This window comes from Ranitomeya variabilis, chromosome 2 (genome assembly GCF_051348905.1).
Source record: "Ranitomeya variabilis isolate aRanVar5 chromosome 2, aRanVar5.hap1, whole genome shotgun sequence".
Lineage (NCBI taxonomy): Eukaryota > Metazoa > Chordata > Amphibia > Anura > Dendrobatidae > Ranitomeya > Ranitomeya variabilis.
The window spans coordinates 689187052-689206827 of record NC_135233.1 but is presented as its reverse complement, the minus strand read 5'-3'; the positions used below and the strand labels follow the sequence as shown (position 1 = coordinate 689206827).

The window sequence follows — 19776 nt, the reverse complement described above, 5'->3', positions numbered from 1 at the left end:
GGAGGGTGAACACCCAATAATCAGACATGTTGAGAATGTGGGCGATGCGGCGGTCGTTTCTCAGGCACTGCAGCATGTAATCAACCATGTGCTGCAGACTGCCAACTGGCCAAGAAACGCTGTCCCCTGCTTGAGGTGTGATCTCTGCCCGCTCGTCATCACCCCACCCTCGCTGTACACACTGACTACTGGACAATTGTGTAACTCCTTCCTCTGGACGGATGTCTTCCTCCTCCATTGACTCCTCCTCATCCTCCTCACAAAGTGTCCCCTGCCTACGCGTTTCTGAGGAACCACGTGGCGCTGACTGTCCAGAAGATGATGGAAATGGTGAATCCTCATCCTCCACCTCTTCCACAACATCATCCCTTAGCGCTTGCAGTGATTTTTCTAGCAGGCAGATAAGGGGGACAGTCATGCTGACTAGTGCATCATCTGCACTCACCATCCGTGTGGAATAATCGAAGGGACGCAAAACCTGGCAGACGTCCTTCATAGTGGCCCACTCTGTGGTTGTGAAGTCTGAACGGCGCGGAGTGCGACTTCTTTGTGCCTGATGCAGCTGGTACTCCATTACTGCTTGCTGCTGCTCACACAACCGCTCCAACATATGTAACGTGGAATTCCACCTGGTAGGTAGGTCACATATGATGCGATGTTCCGGAAGGCGGAATCGGCGCTGCAGAGCCGCAATGCGCGATTTTGCCGTGCTGGAACGCCGTAAGTGAGCACACTCTAGGCGGACCTTGTGCAGCAGTGCATCAAGATCCGGATAGTCCCTCAAAAAACTCTGCACGACCAAGTTGAGCACATGTGCCAGACATGGGATGTGAGTGAGGTTGCCGAGGCCCAGAGCTGCCACCAGATTTCGGTCACTATCACACACTACCATGCCTGGCTGGAGATTCGCTGGCACAAACCACACATCGCTCTCCTGCTTGATGGCATTCCAGAGCTCCTGCGCTGTGTGGCTTCGATTCCCCAAAAGAAATTAATTTCAAGACGGCCTGTTGACGTTTGGCCACGGCTGTGCTCATGTCGGTTGTAACAGTTAAACGTTCACGGGTCCATGTGGAGGTGGACTGTGACGGCTCCAGCAGCGACGATTCTGAGGAACTTGTGTAAGAGGAGGAGTCAATGCGTACAGACTGGATTCCTGCAATCCTTGGAGTGGGCAGGACACGTCCTGCGCCACTCGCACGATCTGTACCCGGCTCAACAACATTAACCCAATGGGCAGTGAGGGAAAGGTATCGCCCCTGTCCATGTTGACTGGTCCACGCATCGGTGGTGAGGTGGACCTTGCTACTGACGGCATTCAGTAGCGCGTGTTTTATGCGTCCCTCCACATGCTTGTGCAGGGCAAGGACGGCTTGCCTGCTGAAATAAAAGCGGCTGGGCACATTGTACTGTGGGACTGCCAATGACATCAAGTCACGGAAGCTGTCAGTCTCCACCAGCCTGAATGACAGCATTTCCAGTGACAGAAGTTTGGCAATGCCTGCAGTCAGAGCCTGTGCTCGTGGGTGGTTTGCCGAGAAAGGCGGCCTTTTCTCCCATGCCTGTACTACCGATGGCTGTAGACTGGCCTGGGAGTGTGAGGATGACTGGGAACGTGGTGCTGCGGGTGGAATTACAGTGGGTCTCTGGACAACAGTGCCAGAGGTTCTTCCATGGCGATCCTGGGAGGAAACCGAACCAGCTGTGTGTGAGCTGGAGGAAGAGGCACCACAAGCTGAAGAGGTGGTAGCTGCCGCTGTTGGTTGGCCTAGCTCTTCAGTGTGTTTCTGTAACTCCGCCGCATGCCTGGTCCGCACATGTTTCCACATGTTGGAGGTATTGAGGTTGCTGACATTTCTCCCTCTTTTGACTTTGTGATGACACACCTTGCATTTGACATAGCAAATGTCATCTGCAACTGTGTCAAAAAAGGACCAGGCACTGCAAGTCTTGGGAGCGCCCTTTTTGGCTTTTGGAAGAGACACACTCCTAATGGGTGCCAAAGTGGAGGCTACAGGATCCGCAGTCTTCCCCCTCCCTCTCCCTCTTTGGCTCATTCAGGGAATCTCTTCCTCAGAGCTGCTCCCACCACCTTCCTGTCCCTCACGCCACGATGGGTCAAGGACCTCATCATCTACACTACCCTCTGCCACCAACTGCTCCTCCTTGGTAGTCTCAGCAGCAGAGCACGCACCAGAAAGTGGCACCTGAGTGTCATCAGTGGATGCGTTCTGCGGTGTGGTGACCGGAGGCACTGGCCCACCCGCCTCTTCAGACTCAGAGAGAAAAAGCTGTTGGGTATCACTGCACACTGCCTCTTCTTCCATTTCTCCAATGCTGCTTGGCTGGCCCCCTGTTTCCAAGCCAAGAGATTCAGAGAACAGAAGCAGAGATGGCTCCTGTCCTGGGCTCTCTGTCTGCCTGGGCAATTTGGCAGGTGGCGAAGAGACAGATGGGTGCTCTCCAGTGCTCTGTGTCTGAGAGGATGTGGCACTAATTGAAGTCGATGCGTTAGCTGCCATCCATCCGACAATGGCTTCAATTTGGTCTTCACGCAGCAGCGGTGTACAGCGCTCTCCGACAAAGCAGCGCATGAAGGACTGTTCCCTGCTGAAACTGGGTGATGATGAGTCACCGGTGCCCGCAGCAGGCACAGAATCCCCACGTCCTCTCCCTGCTCCACGCCCACGCCCACGTGCCTTACTCCCTGCCTTCTTCATCTTGGTTGACTGATAAAGAAAAGCAGAAAAGTACTAACAGCTTAGTGTGCTTATTCCTGAACAGCTCCTAACAGGTATAAGAAACACTAATTTTCTAAAGTGTGGACTAGACTTTAATATGAGCTAATGTGGCCTACACAACTGTAAAGTGGTGTGTTTGGTGAACTTTATTCTTTATTTATTTTTTTGGGGATGAACTGACAACAGGGAGAGCTGCACTCACACGGAGACTGTGCAGACAGCCGTAAACGGCGCTGCAAGGCCCAAAAAAACTACTCTAGGTTATCCTATAACCACAAAAATACGGAGAAAAAATGTCCACTTAAACATAATTGTATAAAAATATTCAAAATGTTTATTAATTTATAACAATCACATACATGCATCAATGCACAAAATACAAAATGGGTGTGTTGTCAACACAGCCATATAGCAGGAAACACAGAAAGGAGAAATGTGGCACTAACCAAGTTAGAGGGGGAATACTCTAATGTACCCTTCGGATAGCAGCATCAATCCAAGTCTAAGATATCATCTATGACCATGTATATCTCCATCATTGTGTCCAATACACATATACAAAGATCACCCTATATATACAATCAAATACTTATATATGTTTGCTGCTTACCCATTGGTGGTCAGGGCTGGTATCCCCACCTCGCTTGGTCCCCCCGGACGCGCGTTTCGCGTGGCTTTTTCAACAGGGTGTATATATAACACATGTCTCGTTATGCTTAAATATAGTTAAAACCAGAAGTGGCACCGGTGAAAGCAGCGCATGCGCGGCGGCGCCCTGAGCGCATCATCCAATAGGGCCATCACAGAAGGGCGTGTGTAGGGCGGAACTCCGCCATGTCAATACAAATAGTGTACACGCCCAGCTGTAATAGGTAGTCCCACTAGAAGATGACGACAATGGACGGCACCGGGCATGCGCACCTCTGGCGTCCATTTTCTAAAAGACCATGGCAGCAGCCATTTTCATGGTGACAATGAAACTAAATCACCGCAGCGTCCCAGATAATCATTGATACGGAACACCAGAAGGACCATGATGTTGTGTGTTTTGTGTATTTACATATTTGCAACATGTATAATTTATGTGCAAAGAAAAATGGAAAGAAAGGAAAAGAAGAAGGAAGAAAGAACAATGAGAAGTAATAACGGCCATAAAAAGTGATGGCAACAATAATAAAAGTGTCACAACATTTAAGATAAATAAGGGTCCAAAAAGGCCGGATAAGTGTAATATTACCTACTATGTAAAGTGTATTTATATATGAAGAGATGACCCTGCATACCCATAGGTTATACTATATAATAGCACATAGGACCCCGACACCCATTTACCAGGGACCATCACAACGGACATTTATATATAAAAACCAGAACGGTCAAATCATCACATACTCCTGCATGTCCCCATTTAGTGCGGGGTACACAGAAACTAGTGATACATAATATATAAATAAATATTGGTCCCTATTGTCACTAAAAGAGACCATACCTATTATCTTAATTTAACAAAACACATATAACCAAAAAATAGTATATATAACACAAAGAGTAAAAAGTGAAATAATGTGAAGATCATGAAAACGACATATACATATTCAACAAACAAGAAATAGCAACGCTTCTTCCTTCTTTTGCTCCGTGAAGTTGAAAGGGTTCCGCTGCGGCACCGTGACAGGTGTATAGCCATGGACATTATACACATATACTAAAAGAAACAACACAAACAAGACTGTCAAGACACATAATGTTAAAAAACGAATGGTGGGTCAGTCATATTAGGGAGGTCAGCCAGATCAAAAGCCATAAACGTGTATCCACATATGTTGCTGCATATATTTAACAAAGCTGACAGTGCAAGCAGGGAATAGGGCAAAAGATCAAAATATTACAAAGACATCACAGAGACCTCACAAAAATGGAGCGAAACTCAGTTGTTCATTAAGTCCTTTAGGGGCAAGGGTATCCAGGGTGACAATCCACTTACACTCGCATTGTGCGAGTATTTTGGTCATATTGCCACCCCTGATTCCTCCATGTATTTTATCAATCCCTCTCACTTTTAGGCCCCTAGGGTCTGATCCGTGAAACAATCGGAAGTGCTTTGGTATAGTTTTCAAACCTGATGGGTCCACTACTTCTTTAGCAGCCAGAATGTCTCTTACGTGTTCGCGTGTCCGAACCTTCAATTCTCTAGACGTGAGACCAATATAGATCAGGGAGCAGGGACAAGTAGCGTAAGGCTACTTTCACACTAGCGTTAACTGCATTACGTTTCAAAACGTCTTTTTTCAGAAAAAACGCATCCAGCACAACTTTTTGCTGGATGCGTTTTTTTCCCATAGACTTGTATTGGCGACGTATGGCGACGGATTGGCATACGTCGTGTACGTTTTACGACGGATGCGTCGAAATTTGGCGACACGTCGTCTCAAAAAAACGTAGATTGTAACGTTTTTTGTCTCCGCCTAAAAAACGTGTCGCGACTAGTGTTGAGCGATACCGTCCGATACTTAAAAGTATCGGTATCGGAAAGTATCGGCCGATACCGGCAAAGTATCGGATCCAATCCGATACCGATACCCGATACCAATACAAGTCAATGGGACTCAGGTATCGGACGGTATTCCTGATGGTTCCCAGGGTCTGAAGGAGAGGAAACTCTCCTTCAGGCCCTGGGAACCATATAAATGTGTAAAAGAAAGAATTAAAATAAAAAATATCGCTATACTCACCTGTCCGACGCAGCCGGGACCTCAGCGAGGGAACCGGCAGCGTTGTTTGTTTAAAATTCGCGCTATTACTTGGTTACGTGAATTCCCGGCTTGTGATTGGTCAGGTCGGCCATGTTGCCGGGACGCGGACCAATCACAGCAAGCCGTGACGAAATTACGTCACGGCTTGCTGTGATTGGTCCGCGTCCCGGCAATATGGCCGCCCTGACCAATCACAAGCCGTGACGTCACGGGAGGCTGGACACGCGCTCATTTTAAAATGGGCGCGTGTCCAGCCTCCCGTGACGTCACGGCTTGTGATTGGTTGCGCCGCGGTCAACCAATCACAAGCCGGGAGGCTGGACGCGCTCATTTTAAAATGGGCGCGTGTCCAGCCTCCCGTGACGTCACGGCTTGTGATTGGTTGCGCCGCGGTCAACCAATCACAAGCCGGGAGGCTGGACGCGCTCATTTTAAAATGGGCGCGTGTCCAGCCTCCCGTGACGTCACGGCTTGTGATTGGTCAGGGCGGCCATATTGCCGGGACGCGGACCAATCACAGCAAGCCGTGACGTAATTTCGTCACGGCTTGCTGTGATTGGTCCGCGTCCCGGCAACATGGCCGACCTGACCAATCACAAGCCGGGAATTCACGTAACCAAGTAATAGTGCGAATTTTAAACAAACAACGCTGCCGGTTCCCTCGCTGAAGTCCCGGCTGCGTCGGAGAGGTGAGTATAGCGATATTTTTTATTTTAATTCTCTCTTTTACACATTTTAACATTAATGTTGTTGCGATACCCGATACCCGATACCACAAGAGTATCGGAATCCCGGTATCGGAATTCCGATACAGCAAGTATCGGCCGATACCCGATACTTGCAGCATCGGAATGCTCAACACTAGTCGCGACGCATCCTGCGGCATACGTCGTTGGCTGCAATGGAAGCCTATGAGCGACGGATGCGTCGGGACACGTCGTACGACGCAATACAGCGCTGCAATACGTTTTTTTTACACTGAGCATGCTCAGAAGCTGGATTTTGTTGCCAATTGGCCAGACACCCCCAAATCTATATAAACCTGGCCTGGGCCTTCAACCCCACATATGCCTGCAAGACCCAGAGAGGAGAAGACTGCCAGCAAGACCCCAGCCACAAGACCCCAGCCTGACACAGGAGCCAGCCACTGGAAGGAGCCAGCCACAGGAAGGAGCCAGCCACAGGACTCCAGCCATAAGACCTCAGCCACAAGACCACAGCCTGACACAGGAGCCAGCCACAGGAAGGAGCCAGCCACGGGACTCCAGCCACAAGACTCCAGCCACCATAGAGCCAGTGTGAGTATTGCAATTTTTGTGTGCATCTGTGTGCCTGTGCATTTGTGTGTGTATATGAGGTACTGACTACTGAAAGAGCTTAAAACCTGAAGAGAACCTGAGGCCTGCCATCGTCCTGCACCAGCCAGTGCCATGCTAGAGTCCAGATCCACCATGATGCCAGCCACTGTGAAGACCTGCAGCTTCAGCCAAAGGATTGTCAGCCTTTTGTATGTGTGTGTGTATGCGTCTTCTGATTGGGTTCACCTTTCTGCCTTTGTTGTACATATGTGTATTTGCCTAAAGCTATGTGCGTGCATGTGTGTATTTTTGTACGGCTGTGTGCTTTTGTATCATGTGCCTGCACCATATTATGCCTTTGCCAATTTTATGCCTGTTCATGTGGGAGGGTATGTGTCCATGTGCAGGATTGCATCAGGGTGTGGTCAGGATTTTCCATCAGTATTTGTACGCCAAAACTAGGAGTGGGTGATAAAAGCAAAAGTATGCCTTTTTTCGTGTTATACTTTACCTAATTTTTACACTCCTGGTTTTGGCTTACAAATACTGATGGAAAATCCTGACCAAATTCTGATGCGATCCTGAATGTGGACACATACCAGGCATGTTTTTTGTGTGCGTCTTGTTGATTGCATGTGCATTTGTCCATGCTGTAATTGGTTATTTGCCTTTTTCTGATGTATTGACTGTATAGTGGTCTGTGCAGCATGTGGTTTTATTTTTTTTTTTTTTTAAATCTGATGTGTTTTTTAAAAAAGTCTAGCGGTCTGCAGCTTGTGGTTTGAATGTGAGTGTGGGTTTTTTCTATTTAATAAAAGTGTTGATTTTTTTTAAATTACAGTTATAACCATTTGCAGTTGAAGTACTTGTATTTAAAATAAAGAGCATGTCAGCTCCTAATTGTGATTTAAAAAAAAAAAAAAGAGTGAAAAAAAAATTATAATAAAATGTTTATTAAAAAAATGTCCGTAGTATTATTTCATAAAGGTAAATTTAAAACTGGTGTATGTACCAATGGTTACACATGCAATACAGGGTTGGTTGAGGGCTAATTTTTTTAATAAAGGTTAACCTGTAAATTTTTTTTTTTTTTTTTTTTGGGGGGGGGGGGGGAGGTTATTTTTTTCACATAAAATGTGTCAAATATATTTTTTCTTGGTGTTAAAATTAAAAAAATTTATTTTATGGGACATGGAAATGAATGGTATAACGTGCCACTTTTTGGGGGGGTTTTGGTGTTCACCTGTATGAACATTTCTGACATCATTTTAGTAGGGTGTTTATCATTGAGCATTACCTAGTTCAGGGGGTGGTCTAACTATAGATCCATTATACATATTAACAGATAAACCAGGACCGCTGCCCACCAGGACACAGCCGCTGCCCACCAGGACACAGCTAAAGTGCTAGAAGTAAGTTTTGAAGACCCCAAATCTGCTACTTCAATGTGTAGAGCAGATTGCAAGTGTCTTTTTAACTTACAGATACACCAGGACCACAGCCGCAGCAAGCCGCCTCTAGTCCCAACCAGGACCACAGTCGCAGCAAGCCGCCTCTAGTCCCAACCAACCAGGACCACAGCCACCAATCTTTTCAAGTAAGTTTTGAAGACCCCAAATCTGCTACTTCAATGTGTAGAGCAGATTGCAAGTGTCTTTTTAACTTACAGATACACCAGGACCACAGCCGCAGCAAGCCGCCTCTAGTCCCAACCAGGACCACAGTCGCAGCAAGCCGCCTCTAGTCCCAACCAACCAGGACCACAGCCACCAATCTTTTCAAGTAAGTTTTGAAGACCCCAAATCTGCTACTTCAATGTGTAGAGCAGATTGCAAGTGTCTTTTTAACTTACAGATACACCAGGACCACAGCCGCAGCAAGCCGCCTCTAGTCCCAACCAGGACCACAGTCGCAGCAAGCCGCCTCTAGTCCCAACCAACCAGGACCACAGCCACCAATCTTTTCAAGTAAGTTTTGAAGACCCCAAATCTGCTACTTCAATGTGTAGAGCAGATTGCAAGTGTCTTTTTAACTTACAGATACACCAGGGCCGCAGCAAGCTTGAGCAACAATGTCCTCTTCTGACAGCCCTCCTCCACAGCAACAGCGTGTATCGGTAAGTTAACACAAAACTTTTTTTTTTTTTTTTTAAATTTCTTTAAATTACATTTTTATGGATAACTACATGCATAAATTATGTTTCAACAGGAAGCTGAATCAGATGAGGAGCTGTCAGAAGGGGGCGAAACGGGTGGAGAGATGCTAGTGGAGGAGGAACCAAGTGTAAGTAGTGGGGAAACAGTTTTTTCGCACATCACACTGCACCATACACAAAACAGATTTTCATACATAACTAAACACAGAAAATATATGCCTACATTACTGAGAATTTGTTTCCTTTATTTCAGGCTGCTGCTGCTGCTGCTCCTGCTGCTGCCGCTGAAGGTTCTCCCAGACAATCCCAGAGTCGGCGGACTCGTCGCCGCGGTCGGCTATCAGTGAGTTTTGTTTTTTTTTGGGGAGGGGTATTCTATTGGTACTTTAGTGTTTCAGTGTACTAATTTGTTTGTTTTCCTTTTTTTTTTTTTTTTTTGGCACAGGCTTCACAGCGTGCTCCCGCAGAAGAGGATGATGATGATGACGACATTGATATCGAGAATCTCATCGAGGAGGTTCGCGAGCGGGAGCCGCTGTGGAACATGGCTGACCGCAGGCATGCTGATACCGGTGTCACCCGTCGGCTCTGGGACGAAGTGTGTCGCAACCTGTTTCCAAGGCGGGAGAGCCTTCATCCTCAGCAGCAGAGCAAACTAGGTAAGTATTCACTTTCCAGTGATGTTTTGAGCTGACTGTAATGTATTGCATTTACCAATTTTTGGTTTTTTCTTTTGATTCTTGTCTTCACAGTTGGAAAGATTAGGAAGCGGTGGCGGTCACTGAGGGATCGCTTTAAGAGGGAATTCAATGATGAGATGAAGGCCCCGAGTGGCTCTGCAGGAAGGAAGAGGAGCAAATATAAATATGGCCAGGCCCTCTCCTTCCTGAGGCGAACCATGCTAAGCAGAGTGTAAGTATTCTACAGCCCACTAATAACCATGTTAACCTGTCTACTTAGTTTTCTTTCAGTCAGGGCTTTTTCATTCCAATGTATTAATTTCATTTGTTTTTTCTTTCACAGCACCTTCTCCAGCCACCGGGCGCCTGCATCTTCCTCTGCGCCCTCTGGAGCGATCCCTCCTGAGTCCGCCACTGAGGGCCACGTCGGTAGGCCCCACACCTCTGTCCCCTCCTCTGACCCCTCCTCTGACCCCTCTGTCCCCTCCACTTCATCCGTCCCAAGCAGTGGAGCATTATTGCAGCCTTCATTGCTCGCATCTGATGCTGAACAGATAGCGTTTCCTTTACCCCACCCCTCTGATCCTGCCACCTTGACACCACCATTAGGTTCGTGGCGGCAGCGACAGAGGGGTCAGGAAAAGAGCTATGCTCCTGAGTTCTTGCACCTGAATGCATCCTTCCAAGGCTCTTTCAAAATTTTGGGAGAGCAAGTGACTGCTGGTTTCAACATGGTGCAGTCACGCATCAGTGAAACAAGCCGTGAAACCAGCAGTCGCTTGGATAGGCTGCATTCAGCTGTAAGTCCCGATCCGGCCAATATTTTTTTTAACTCCATGCTCAGGACCATGGAGAAACTATCTTTTGAGCAACAGATGCGGGTAATGAATACCTGCCATAATGCTCTACTGCAGGCCGTTAACGAGTCTACCCACACACCTCGCCACACCTCCACTCCAATTCCACACCATACCCCCCATTACCAAACCCAGCCCCAATACCCACACCAGCACCATTACCAAACCCAGCCCCAATCCCCACACCAGCACCATTACCAAACCCAGTCCCACTACCCTACCCAGTCACAATACCCAACCCAGTCCCCACAACAATCCCGGCCCCCAGACCAAATTACTTCCCCAATGTTTTCCTTACTCAACTTTTCTCTTCCCCCTACCCCAACACCACCCCCCTCTGGTCAGCCTCTTGGTTTACCCCCCCCTTCCACTGCACCCCAAACAAGTAGGGTTTCCCCACCTATCGACGTGGTCCAACCTTCCTGCCCCTCCTCCTCTCATATCTCCACCCAACAGTTTCAAGATTTGTAAATACGATGTTTAGTTTTTTTTTGCAAAATCTTCCAAAAACAAATTTGATATTAAAAAAAAATATTTTTTGTTGGCAAAAAAAAAAAAAAAAAAAAAAAAAAGAGTTAAAATAAAATTCTGAATATAAAATTCTACTCTGTGTGTGTGTCTGGATTTATTAAGGTAATATAATAAAAAAGGTTTTAATAAAAACAAACACCGAACATTTTAAAGGTATAACAAAACGGTTTTACTAGCAAGAAAACCATGCTTTTTGGCCCTTTTTTTTTTTTTTTTTTTTTTTTTTTGGGCAGAAACACATTTTTTACATAAACAAAACACATGGGAAACTGGTTACACAATCATGTCTTGCCACGGGATCCGCCCGACAGGTGAGACAAAATAATCGGCAAACTGGTCCCTCATCCTTGTAACTGAACTTGTAGAGCGAACTGAGCTGCTGCGGTAGTCCCACAAGGTGGTCTCCAACTCTTCATCATCCAAGGAAACGGGCTCCTTTGAAAGGACAAAGTTGTGGAGCACCACACAGGCTTTAACGACCTCGTCTATAGTTGTTGTTTTCAACTTGATAGCCGTCAGCAGAACCCGCCACTTCGCCGTCAATATGCCAAAGGAACACTCCACGACTCTTCGTGCTCTAGTAAGCCGGTAATTAAAGACCCGCTTGGTATGGTTTAAGTTCCGGCTACTGTACGGTTTCAGTAGGTGCGGCGACAGTTGAAAGGCTTCATCACCTACAAAAACATATTCCAGGGCTGGGTCATTGGTTCCTGGCAGTGGTCTGGCTGGCGGTAAATCGTAGCTCTCTCCATAAAGGCAACGACCCATCGGAGAGTTTTTAAGAACTTGTGAATCGTTGGACCGTCCATACGCTCCTATGTCCACGGCAAGGAACCTGCAGTTGGCATCTGCAATAGCCATAAGGACGATGGAGAAATACTTCTTATAATTATAATACTCCGATCCTGTTCCTGCCGGTTTCGCAATCCTTATGTTTCCCGTCAACTGCACCCACACAATTAGGGAAATTGCAAATTTGCTGAAACTCTTCAGCACTTCGCAACCAGATTTCCATGGATGGTTGGGGGATATACTCTGGTTGCAAAGTGGTCCAAACAGCCCGACATGTGTCCTTCACTATTCCAGAGATAGTTGAAATGCCCAGCCTGAACTGATAATGGAGCGAAGTCATAGATTCACCCGTAGCTAGGAAACTTTTAAAAAAAAAAAAAAAAAAAAAAACATGTTAGAAAAAATTGCACAGACCAACAAGTTTTAATATGGCACTGTTAATTTTTTTTTAAGGACGGGACACCCAATAAAACCAGCATGAAACCGGTGTAAAAAAACAGTGGAATGTCCGCCAAGAAAACCCAAATTACATGCTGCAGAAAATAGTGCGCAATATGTCAGCGCAGTATTGTCTGCAGCATGTAATATAACATTCAAAATGACCAATGACAGAAAAAAAACAGTTGCATGTCATCAAACCCAAAAAAAACAAACAAAAAAAAAAAAAAATGCAGAAAATGCAACGCAATATTTCAGCGCAGTATTTTCTGCAGTCTGTTATCTAACATTCAATATCAGCAATGACATTTAAATAAAGCAGTGGACTGTCCGCAAAGAAAACCAAAATTACATGCTGCAGAAAATAGTGCGCATTATGCCAGCGCAGTATTGTCTGCAGCATGTAATATAACATTCAAAATGACCAATGACAGAAAAAAAACAGTTGCATGTCATCAAACCCAAAAACCAAAAAAAAAAAAAAAAAAAACTGCAGAAAATGCAACGCAATATTTCAGCGCAGTATTTTCTGCAGTCTGTTAACATTCAATATCAGCAATGACATTTAAATAAAGCAGTTGAATGTCCGCCAAGAAAACCAAAACTACATGCTGCAGAAAATAGTGCGCAATATGCCAGCGCAGTATTTTCTGCAGCATGTAATATAACATTCAATATCAGCAATGAAATAAAAAAAAGAGGCTTACCGCAGGGTCACCATCAGCCGCTCCGCCGGTGTGATGGCAAGCCTCATCCTTGTATCCTGTCTTCGGATGACATCCTCCAGTTTTGCAAGCAAAAAATCGAAATGTTCAATCCTCATCCGCACGTAGTTGTGGAATTTGTGTGGATTGTGCCGCAACTCCAGGTACAGAGTGGACTGGACACCCCGGGTCATCCGTACTTGATTAATCGGATGAATCCACAGTCGCCTCCGTCTCCGTTGCTGCAGAAGCATCCTACGCCTTTCCGCTGCCGCCTCCTTCTCCCGCACTATGATATCCAGGCGATTTGTCTCAAAGATAACGTCGGTAACCAAACTAGCAATCCTCCCAAGAACACCTTCCATCGCTGCCACAAAACTAAAACCCACAAAGATGGGCTGTAAATACAGTACTATATAGTTTTTCAAATTTTCCAGTAGCCAATCAAATTTTGGGAGCCTCCCCTTTTAAAAACGGATCCGTCGGAAAAACGGATGCAACGGATGGTAAAACGTATGCAACGTATATAACGCATCCAGTATTTTCGACGGAAACGTTTAGCGGATTTGCGACGGATCCGTCGAAATGCTGGATGCGTGGCATACGTTTGTCACCGTTTTTCACTTTTTTGACGCATCCGTTTTTTCGGCAAAAAAACAGATTTGCGACGTAATGCAGTTAACGCTAGTGTGAAACTAGCCTAATACACCACAAATGTAGTGTTACATGAGATAAAATCTCTTATTTTAAATTCCCTGCTCCCATCTGAGTTCTTAAAGGTCCCACATCTAAGAATGTTCGGACACGCGACACATGAGCCACAAGGAAAACATCCTTGTCTTGGGCTTCTCAAATCAAGAAATGTTTTATTTTTTGCTATGTAGTGGCTTCTGACCAGTTTATCTTTCAAATTTTTGCCCCTTCTTTGTGTCATCAGGGGAGCTTCCCTCAGGTATGAAGCCAAGGCACTATCAGTCTGTAACACGGGCCAGTGTTTATTAAGCACCTCACGAATGCGGTGCCATTGGCAGTTTGAAGTGGAAATAAATCTAACTGCCGTCTCATCGTTCGCTCTAGATTTGTTCGATTCCGGGAGTAAGTCCTCTCTCCGTGTTGATCTGGCCCGTCCATACCCTGCCCTGATGCTACGACGACTGTAACCCCGTGCCCTGAAACGCTCCGTGAGGATGGCGGACTGCCTCTCAAAACGGGCATCTGTGGAGCATACCCGCCTATTCCTCAGAAACTGCCCAACTGGGATGGCTTTGATAACAGAATAATTGTGTGCCAAGGAGGCATGTAGCAAGGAATTCACTGACGATTCCTTGCGGTATAGATCAGTTTCAATAGAGCCATCCTCGGCAACACATAACGTATTATCCAAAAAATTAATCATTCTAAGGTGCCAAGTATATGTAAATTTTAAATTAAAATTATTAATATTTAGGGCTTGCATAAATCTGGATTAAGGAGGATAGTGCTGGTTCTGTTATTACGAATGGTGGTGACTCTAAGGAGAGGATTGCCAGGTTAAAGTCATTGCTGCACAAACGGACAAAGCTGTGGTGGAATAGGGCTACGCTGGGGCAGTACCTGGCCCGTAACCTGATCCCAAGAGGCTTACGTGTCCAAATTTTCCCCTCTTACCCTATTGAGGATGAAGTATTTAAATCAGAGTGGGAGAATATTGCTACTATGTGCTCCAGGGGTTTCATCGATTTGCTTATTAAGTTAGATGAAACTAAATTGGGAGAAATAGAGAAGGAAATTGACAATATTCAAATAATCATAAAAGAGGATTTAACATCTGAAGCACTGGAGAAATTGAATGGTGACCTTGAAAGTGATTTTCTCAAATGGGAACAAGAGATCAGTGCTGTCAAGACAAAAAAATTACAAAGAGATAATTCAGACTATTGTGATAACCATGTGTATCGTTGGAGGACTGGTAGAATGAGAACTCGTCCAATATCATAAATAAGGTCGGGTTCAATATCATCCGCGACATCTGTGGATGAACCGAGTGTGGCATCGGATCAATCCAAGACTTCGTATAGTGATAGAGGGAGAAAAATACAGCCTAATAGAGCCGCAAAAGGAAAATATACAACTCAAAAGAGAAAATTCACCTCTCCTCCGACTTATGAGCGGAAGGTGAAAAATAATAATCTAGAGGTGATTAATCTATCTACCTATCCTCTCTCTGAAACACAGTCTGAAGTCTTGAAGCTTGGTCTTAATTTTGTCCCATCTAACCAATTCAATTTCTTTACAGCTGTGAAAGATACTCATTTATTTTGTCGCAAACTACTATTGAAGAAATTACATGCCCCAAAAAACTCTGGTGACCAACCTCTTAGTGATGCGGAAGCCGTTGCTTTATCGGCCCTGGAAGATCTACTTGAGGAGCAACAATCAGATTCAGTAAGTAAATTCCCTTCCTCAGTTTTGCCCAAATCATCCACTTCCCCCCCTTGTCTTTGTGCCCACAGATTGACATTTTTTGTAAACTTGTCATTGAGGATTTAATGAAAATACCGAGAGGACTGTATAATGATAACTTAACATTAAAACAAAGAAAGGCATTAAGTGAACTACAGGCATTAGACACAGTGGTTATAAAGCCTGCAGACAAGGGGGGGAACGTGGTGATCTGGCCAATCGAAAAATATGAAAGAGAGATTTTTCGACAATTAAAGAATAAAGAGACATATCGGAGTTTACCCCAAAATCCTACCATGGTTTTTTCCGGGAAATTGGAACATATCTTTGGTCTGGCGAACGAGTCGGGTATTGCCCCTAAAAAGGTCCTTGATGGACTTATGCTGAGGTCTCCTAAGGTGGCCACTTTCTATGCCCTGCCCAAGGTGCACAAGGACTCTGTTAACCCGCCCGGACGGCCTATCGTCTCTGGCATAGGGGGGTTGTGTGAGAAGATCTGTAAATTTGTTGATTTTTACTTAAAACCCTTGGTGGAGACACTTCCCTCCTATGTCAGAGACACTACTGATGTATTGAGGAGGGTGGATGGGCTGTCTCTCGAGGCGGGTATGATTTTGGTTACCATCAATGTTGAATCGTTGTATACATCAATTAGACACGAAGATGGTCTGAGGGCTGCCCGCTTCTTCCTCGAGACTGCTAACTGGGATGGCCATTTTTCTGAATTTATTTTGGAACTACTTGAGTTTATTTTAACTCACAATTATTTTGTTTTCTAAGATAGGTTTTATTTACAGTTACAGGGCACTGCAATGGGCGTGGCGTGTGCGCCATCATACGCTAATTTATTTTTGAATTACTGGGAAAGGTTCATTTTCCAGGGTAATGGCGCACACGCCGCGGACCCAGTGGTTGGCTGGTTTCGCTACATTGATGATATTCTGATGATTTGGAATGGTGGCGAGGCCAGCCTATCCAGATTTATGCAGGCCCTGAATATTAATAATTTTAATTTAAAATTTACATATACTTGGCACCTTAGAATGATTACTTTTTGGATATTACGTTATGTGTTGCCGAGGATGGCTCTATTGAAACTGATCTATACCGCAAGGAATCGTCAGTAAATTCCTTGCTACATGCCTCCTCGGCACACAATTATTCTGTTATCAAGGCCATCCAAGTTGGGCAGTTTCTGAGGAATAGGCGGGTATGCTCCACAGATGCCCGTTTTGAGAGGCAGTCCGCCATCCTCACGGAGCGTTTCAGGGCACGGGGTTACAGTCGTCGTAGCATCAGGGCAGGGTATGGACGGGCCAGATCAACACGGAGAGAGGACTTACTCCTGGAATCGAACAAATCTAGAGCGAACGATGAGACGGCAGTTAGATTTATTTCCACTTCAAACTGCCAATGGCACCGCATTCGTGAGGTGCTTAATAAACACTGGCCCGTGTTACAGACTGATAGTGCCTTGGCTTCATACCTGAGGGAAGCTCCCCTGATGACACAAAGAAGGGGCAAAAATTTGAAAGATAAACTGGTCAGAAGCCACTACATAGCAAAAAATAAAACATTTCTTGATTTGAGAAGCCCAAGACAAGGATGTTTTCCTTGTGGCTCATGTGTCGCGTGTCCGAACATTCTTAGATGTGGGACCTTTAAGAACTCAGATGGGAGCAGGGAATTTAAAATAAGAGATTTTATCTCATGTAACACTACATTTGTGGTGTATTACGCTACTTGTCCCTGCTCCCTGATCTATATTGGTCTCACGTCTAGAGAATTGAAGGTTCGGACACGCGAACACGTAAGAGACATTCTGGCTGCTAAAGAAGTAGTGGACCCATCAGGTTTGAAAACTATACCAAAGCACTTCCGATTGTTTCACGGATCAGACCCTAGGGGCCTAAAAGTGAGAGGGATTGATAAAATACATGGAGGAATCAGGGGTGGCAATATGACCAAAATACTCGCACAATGCGAGTGTAAGTGGATTGTCACCCTGGATACCCTTGCCCCTAAAGGACTTAATGAACAAATGAGTTTCGCTCCATTTTTGTGAGGTCTCTGTGATGTCTTTGTAATATTTTGATCTTTTGCCCTATTCCCTGCTTGCACTGTCAGCTTTGTTAAATATATGCAGCAACATATGTGGATACACGTTTATGGCTTTTGATCTGGCTGACCTCCCTAATATGACTGACCCACCATTCGTTTTTTAACATTATGTGTCTTGACAGTCTTGTTTGTGTTGTTTCTTTTAGTATATGTGTATAATGTCCATGGCTATACACCTGTCACGGTGCCACAGCGGAACCCTTTCAACTTCACGGAGCAAAAGAAGGAAGAAGCGTTGCTATTTCTTGTTTGTTGAATATGTATATGTCGTTTTCATGATCTTCACATTATTTCACTTGTCACTCTTTGTGTTATATATACTATTTTTTGGTTATATGTGTTTTGTTAAATTAAGATAATAGGTATGGTCTCTTTTAGTGACAATAGGGACCAATATTTATTTATTTATATATTATGTATCACTAGTTTCTGTGTACCCCGCACTAAATGGGGACATGCAGGAGTATGTGATGATTTGACCGTTCTGGTTATTATATATAAATGTCCGTTGTGATGGTCCCTGGTAAATGGGTGTCGGGGTCCTATGGGCTATTATATAGTATAACCTATGGGTATGCAGGGTCATCTCTTCATATATAAATACACTTTACATAGTAGGTAATATTACACTTATCCGGCCTTTTTGGACCCTTATTTATCTTAAATGTTGTGACACTTTTATTATTATTGCCATCACTTTTTATGGCCGTTATTACTTCTCATTGTTCTTTCTTCCTTCTTCTTTTCCTTTCTTTCCTTTTTTCTTTGCACATAAATTATACATGTTGCAAATATGTAAATACACAAACCACACAACATCATGGTCCTTCTGGTGTTCCGTATCGATGATTATCTGGGACGCTGCGGTGATTTCGTTTCATTGTCACCATGAAAATGGCTGCTGCCATGGTCTTTTAGAAAATGGGCGCCGGTGGTGCGCATGCCCGGTGCCGTCCATTGTCGTCATCTTCTAGTGGGACTATCTTTTACAGCTGGGCGTGTACACTATTGGTATTGACATGGCGGAGTTCCGCCCCTACACACGCCCTTCTGTGATGGCCCTATTGGATGATGCGCTCTGGGCGCCGCCGCGCATGCGCCGCTTTCACCGGTGCCACTTCCGGTTTTAACTATATTTAAGCATAACGAGACATGTGTTATATATACACCCTGTTGAAAAAGCCACGCGAAACGCGCGTCCGGGGGACCAAGCGAGGTGGGGATACCAGCCCTGACCACCAATGGGTAAGCAGCAAACATATATAAGTATGTGATTGTATATATAGGGTGATCTTTGTATATGTGTATTGGACACAATGATGGAGATATACATGGTCATAGATGATATCTTAGACTTGGATTGATGCTGCTATCCGAAGGGTACATTAGAGTATTCCCCCTCTAACTTGGTTAGTGCCACATTTCTCCTTTCTGTGTTTCCTGCTATATGGCTGTGTTGACAACACACCCATTTTGTATTTTGTGCATTGATGCATGTATGTGATTGTTATAAATTAATAAACATTTTGAATATTTTTATACAATTATGTTTAAGTGGACGTTTTTTCTCCGTATTTTTGTGGTTCTAGCATTTTGGAGTAGTTCTGGAGGGGCACCTGTGGGGTGCCTAGAGAGAGCTGGTATTACCCGCTCACATGTATTAAGCATACTAGTGCTTCATGATTGTAGTATTAAATCTAGGTTATCCTATGTAGTGTTTTCCCACAATTTAGCTGGATACGGGTGGAAAGTCACTAATAGGAATTATTTGAAAAAAATGTGCAGCAGCCTGCACTACTTGCAAAAAAGGACAATGGAATGGATAGAACTGTATGAGTCAGTGAACCACCCTGAGCTGGATACAACCGGCTGTGGCTGCACACAGACTACAGGGCGAGCTGCATTCACACAGAGACCATGCAGACAGCCGTAAACAGCGCTGCAAGGCCCCAGAAACCTCCTCTACGTTATCCTATGTAGTGTTTTTCCACAATTTAGCTGGATACGGGTGGAAAGTCACTAATAGGAATTATTTGAAAAATATGTGCAGCAGCCTGCACTACTTGCAAAAAAGGACAATGGAATGGATAGAACTGTATGAGTCAGTGAACCACCCTGAGCTGGATGCAACCGGCTGTGGCTGCACACAGACTAAAGGGCGAGCTGCACTCACACGGAGACCGTGCAGACAGCCGTAAACGGCGCTGCAAGGCCCCAAAAACCTCCTCTATGTTATCCTATGTAGTGTTTTTCCACAATTTAGC

General features: G+C 45.1%; 2 protein-coding genes across 2 annotated transcripts in view; one reads left to right on the top strand and one right to left on the bottom strand.

Annotated features, from left to right (window-relative positions):
• TMEM244 (transmembrane protein 244) overlaps positions 1–19776 on the bottom strand; it is a 142128-nt gene that overhangs the window by 109228 nt on the left and 13124 nt on the right. The window lies entirely within an intron of this gene.
• On the top strand, positions 3125–11773 carry LOC143808975 (uncharacterized). Its single transcript, XM_077292153.1, has 5 exons — positions 3125–3190; positions 9201–9290; positions 9393–9606; positions 9700–9859; positions 9971–11773. The coding sequence occupies exons 1-5, from the start codon at positions 3125–3127 to the stop codon at positions 10953–10955; spliced, it is 1515 nt and encodes a 504-aa protein (XP_077148268.1). The 3' UTR covers positions 10956–11773.

What these genes read in the sequence shown, in the direction of transcription:
- LOC143808975 (XM_077292153.1), top strand. Translation starts at nt 3,125, where the DNA reads ATGGGTGTGTTGTCAACACAGCCATATAGCAGGAAACACAGAAAGGAG. An exon ending in GTCGCCGCGGTCGGCTATCA is followed by an intron (nt 9,291 to 9,392) that starts GTGAGTTTTGTT and finishes TTTTTGGCACAG; the next exon opens with GCTTCACAGCGTGCTCCCGC. An exon ending in TCAGCAGCAGAGCAAACTAG is followed by an intron (nt 9,607 to 9,699) that starts GTAAGTATTCAC and finishes TTGTCTTCACAG; the next exon opens with TTGGAAAGATTAGGAAGCGG.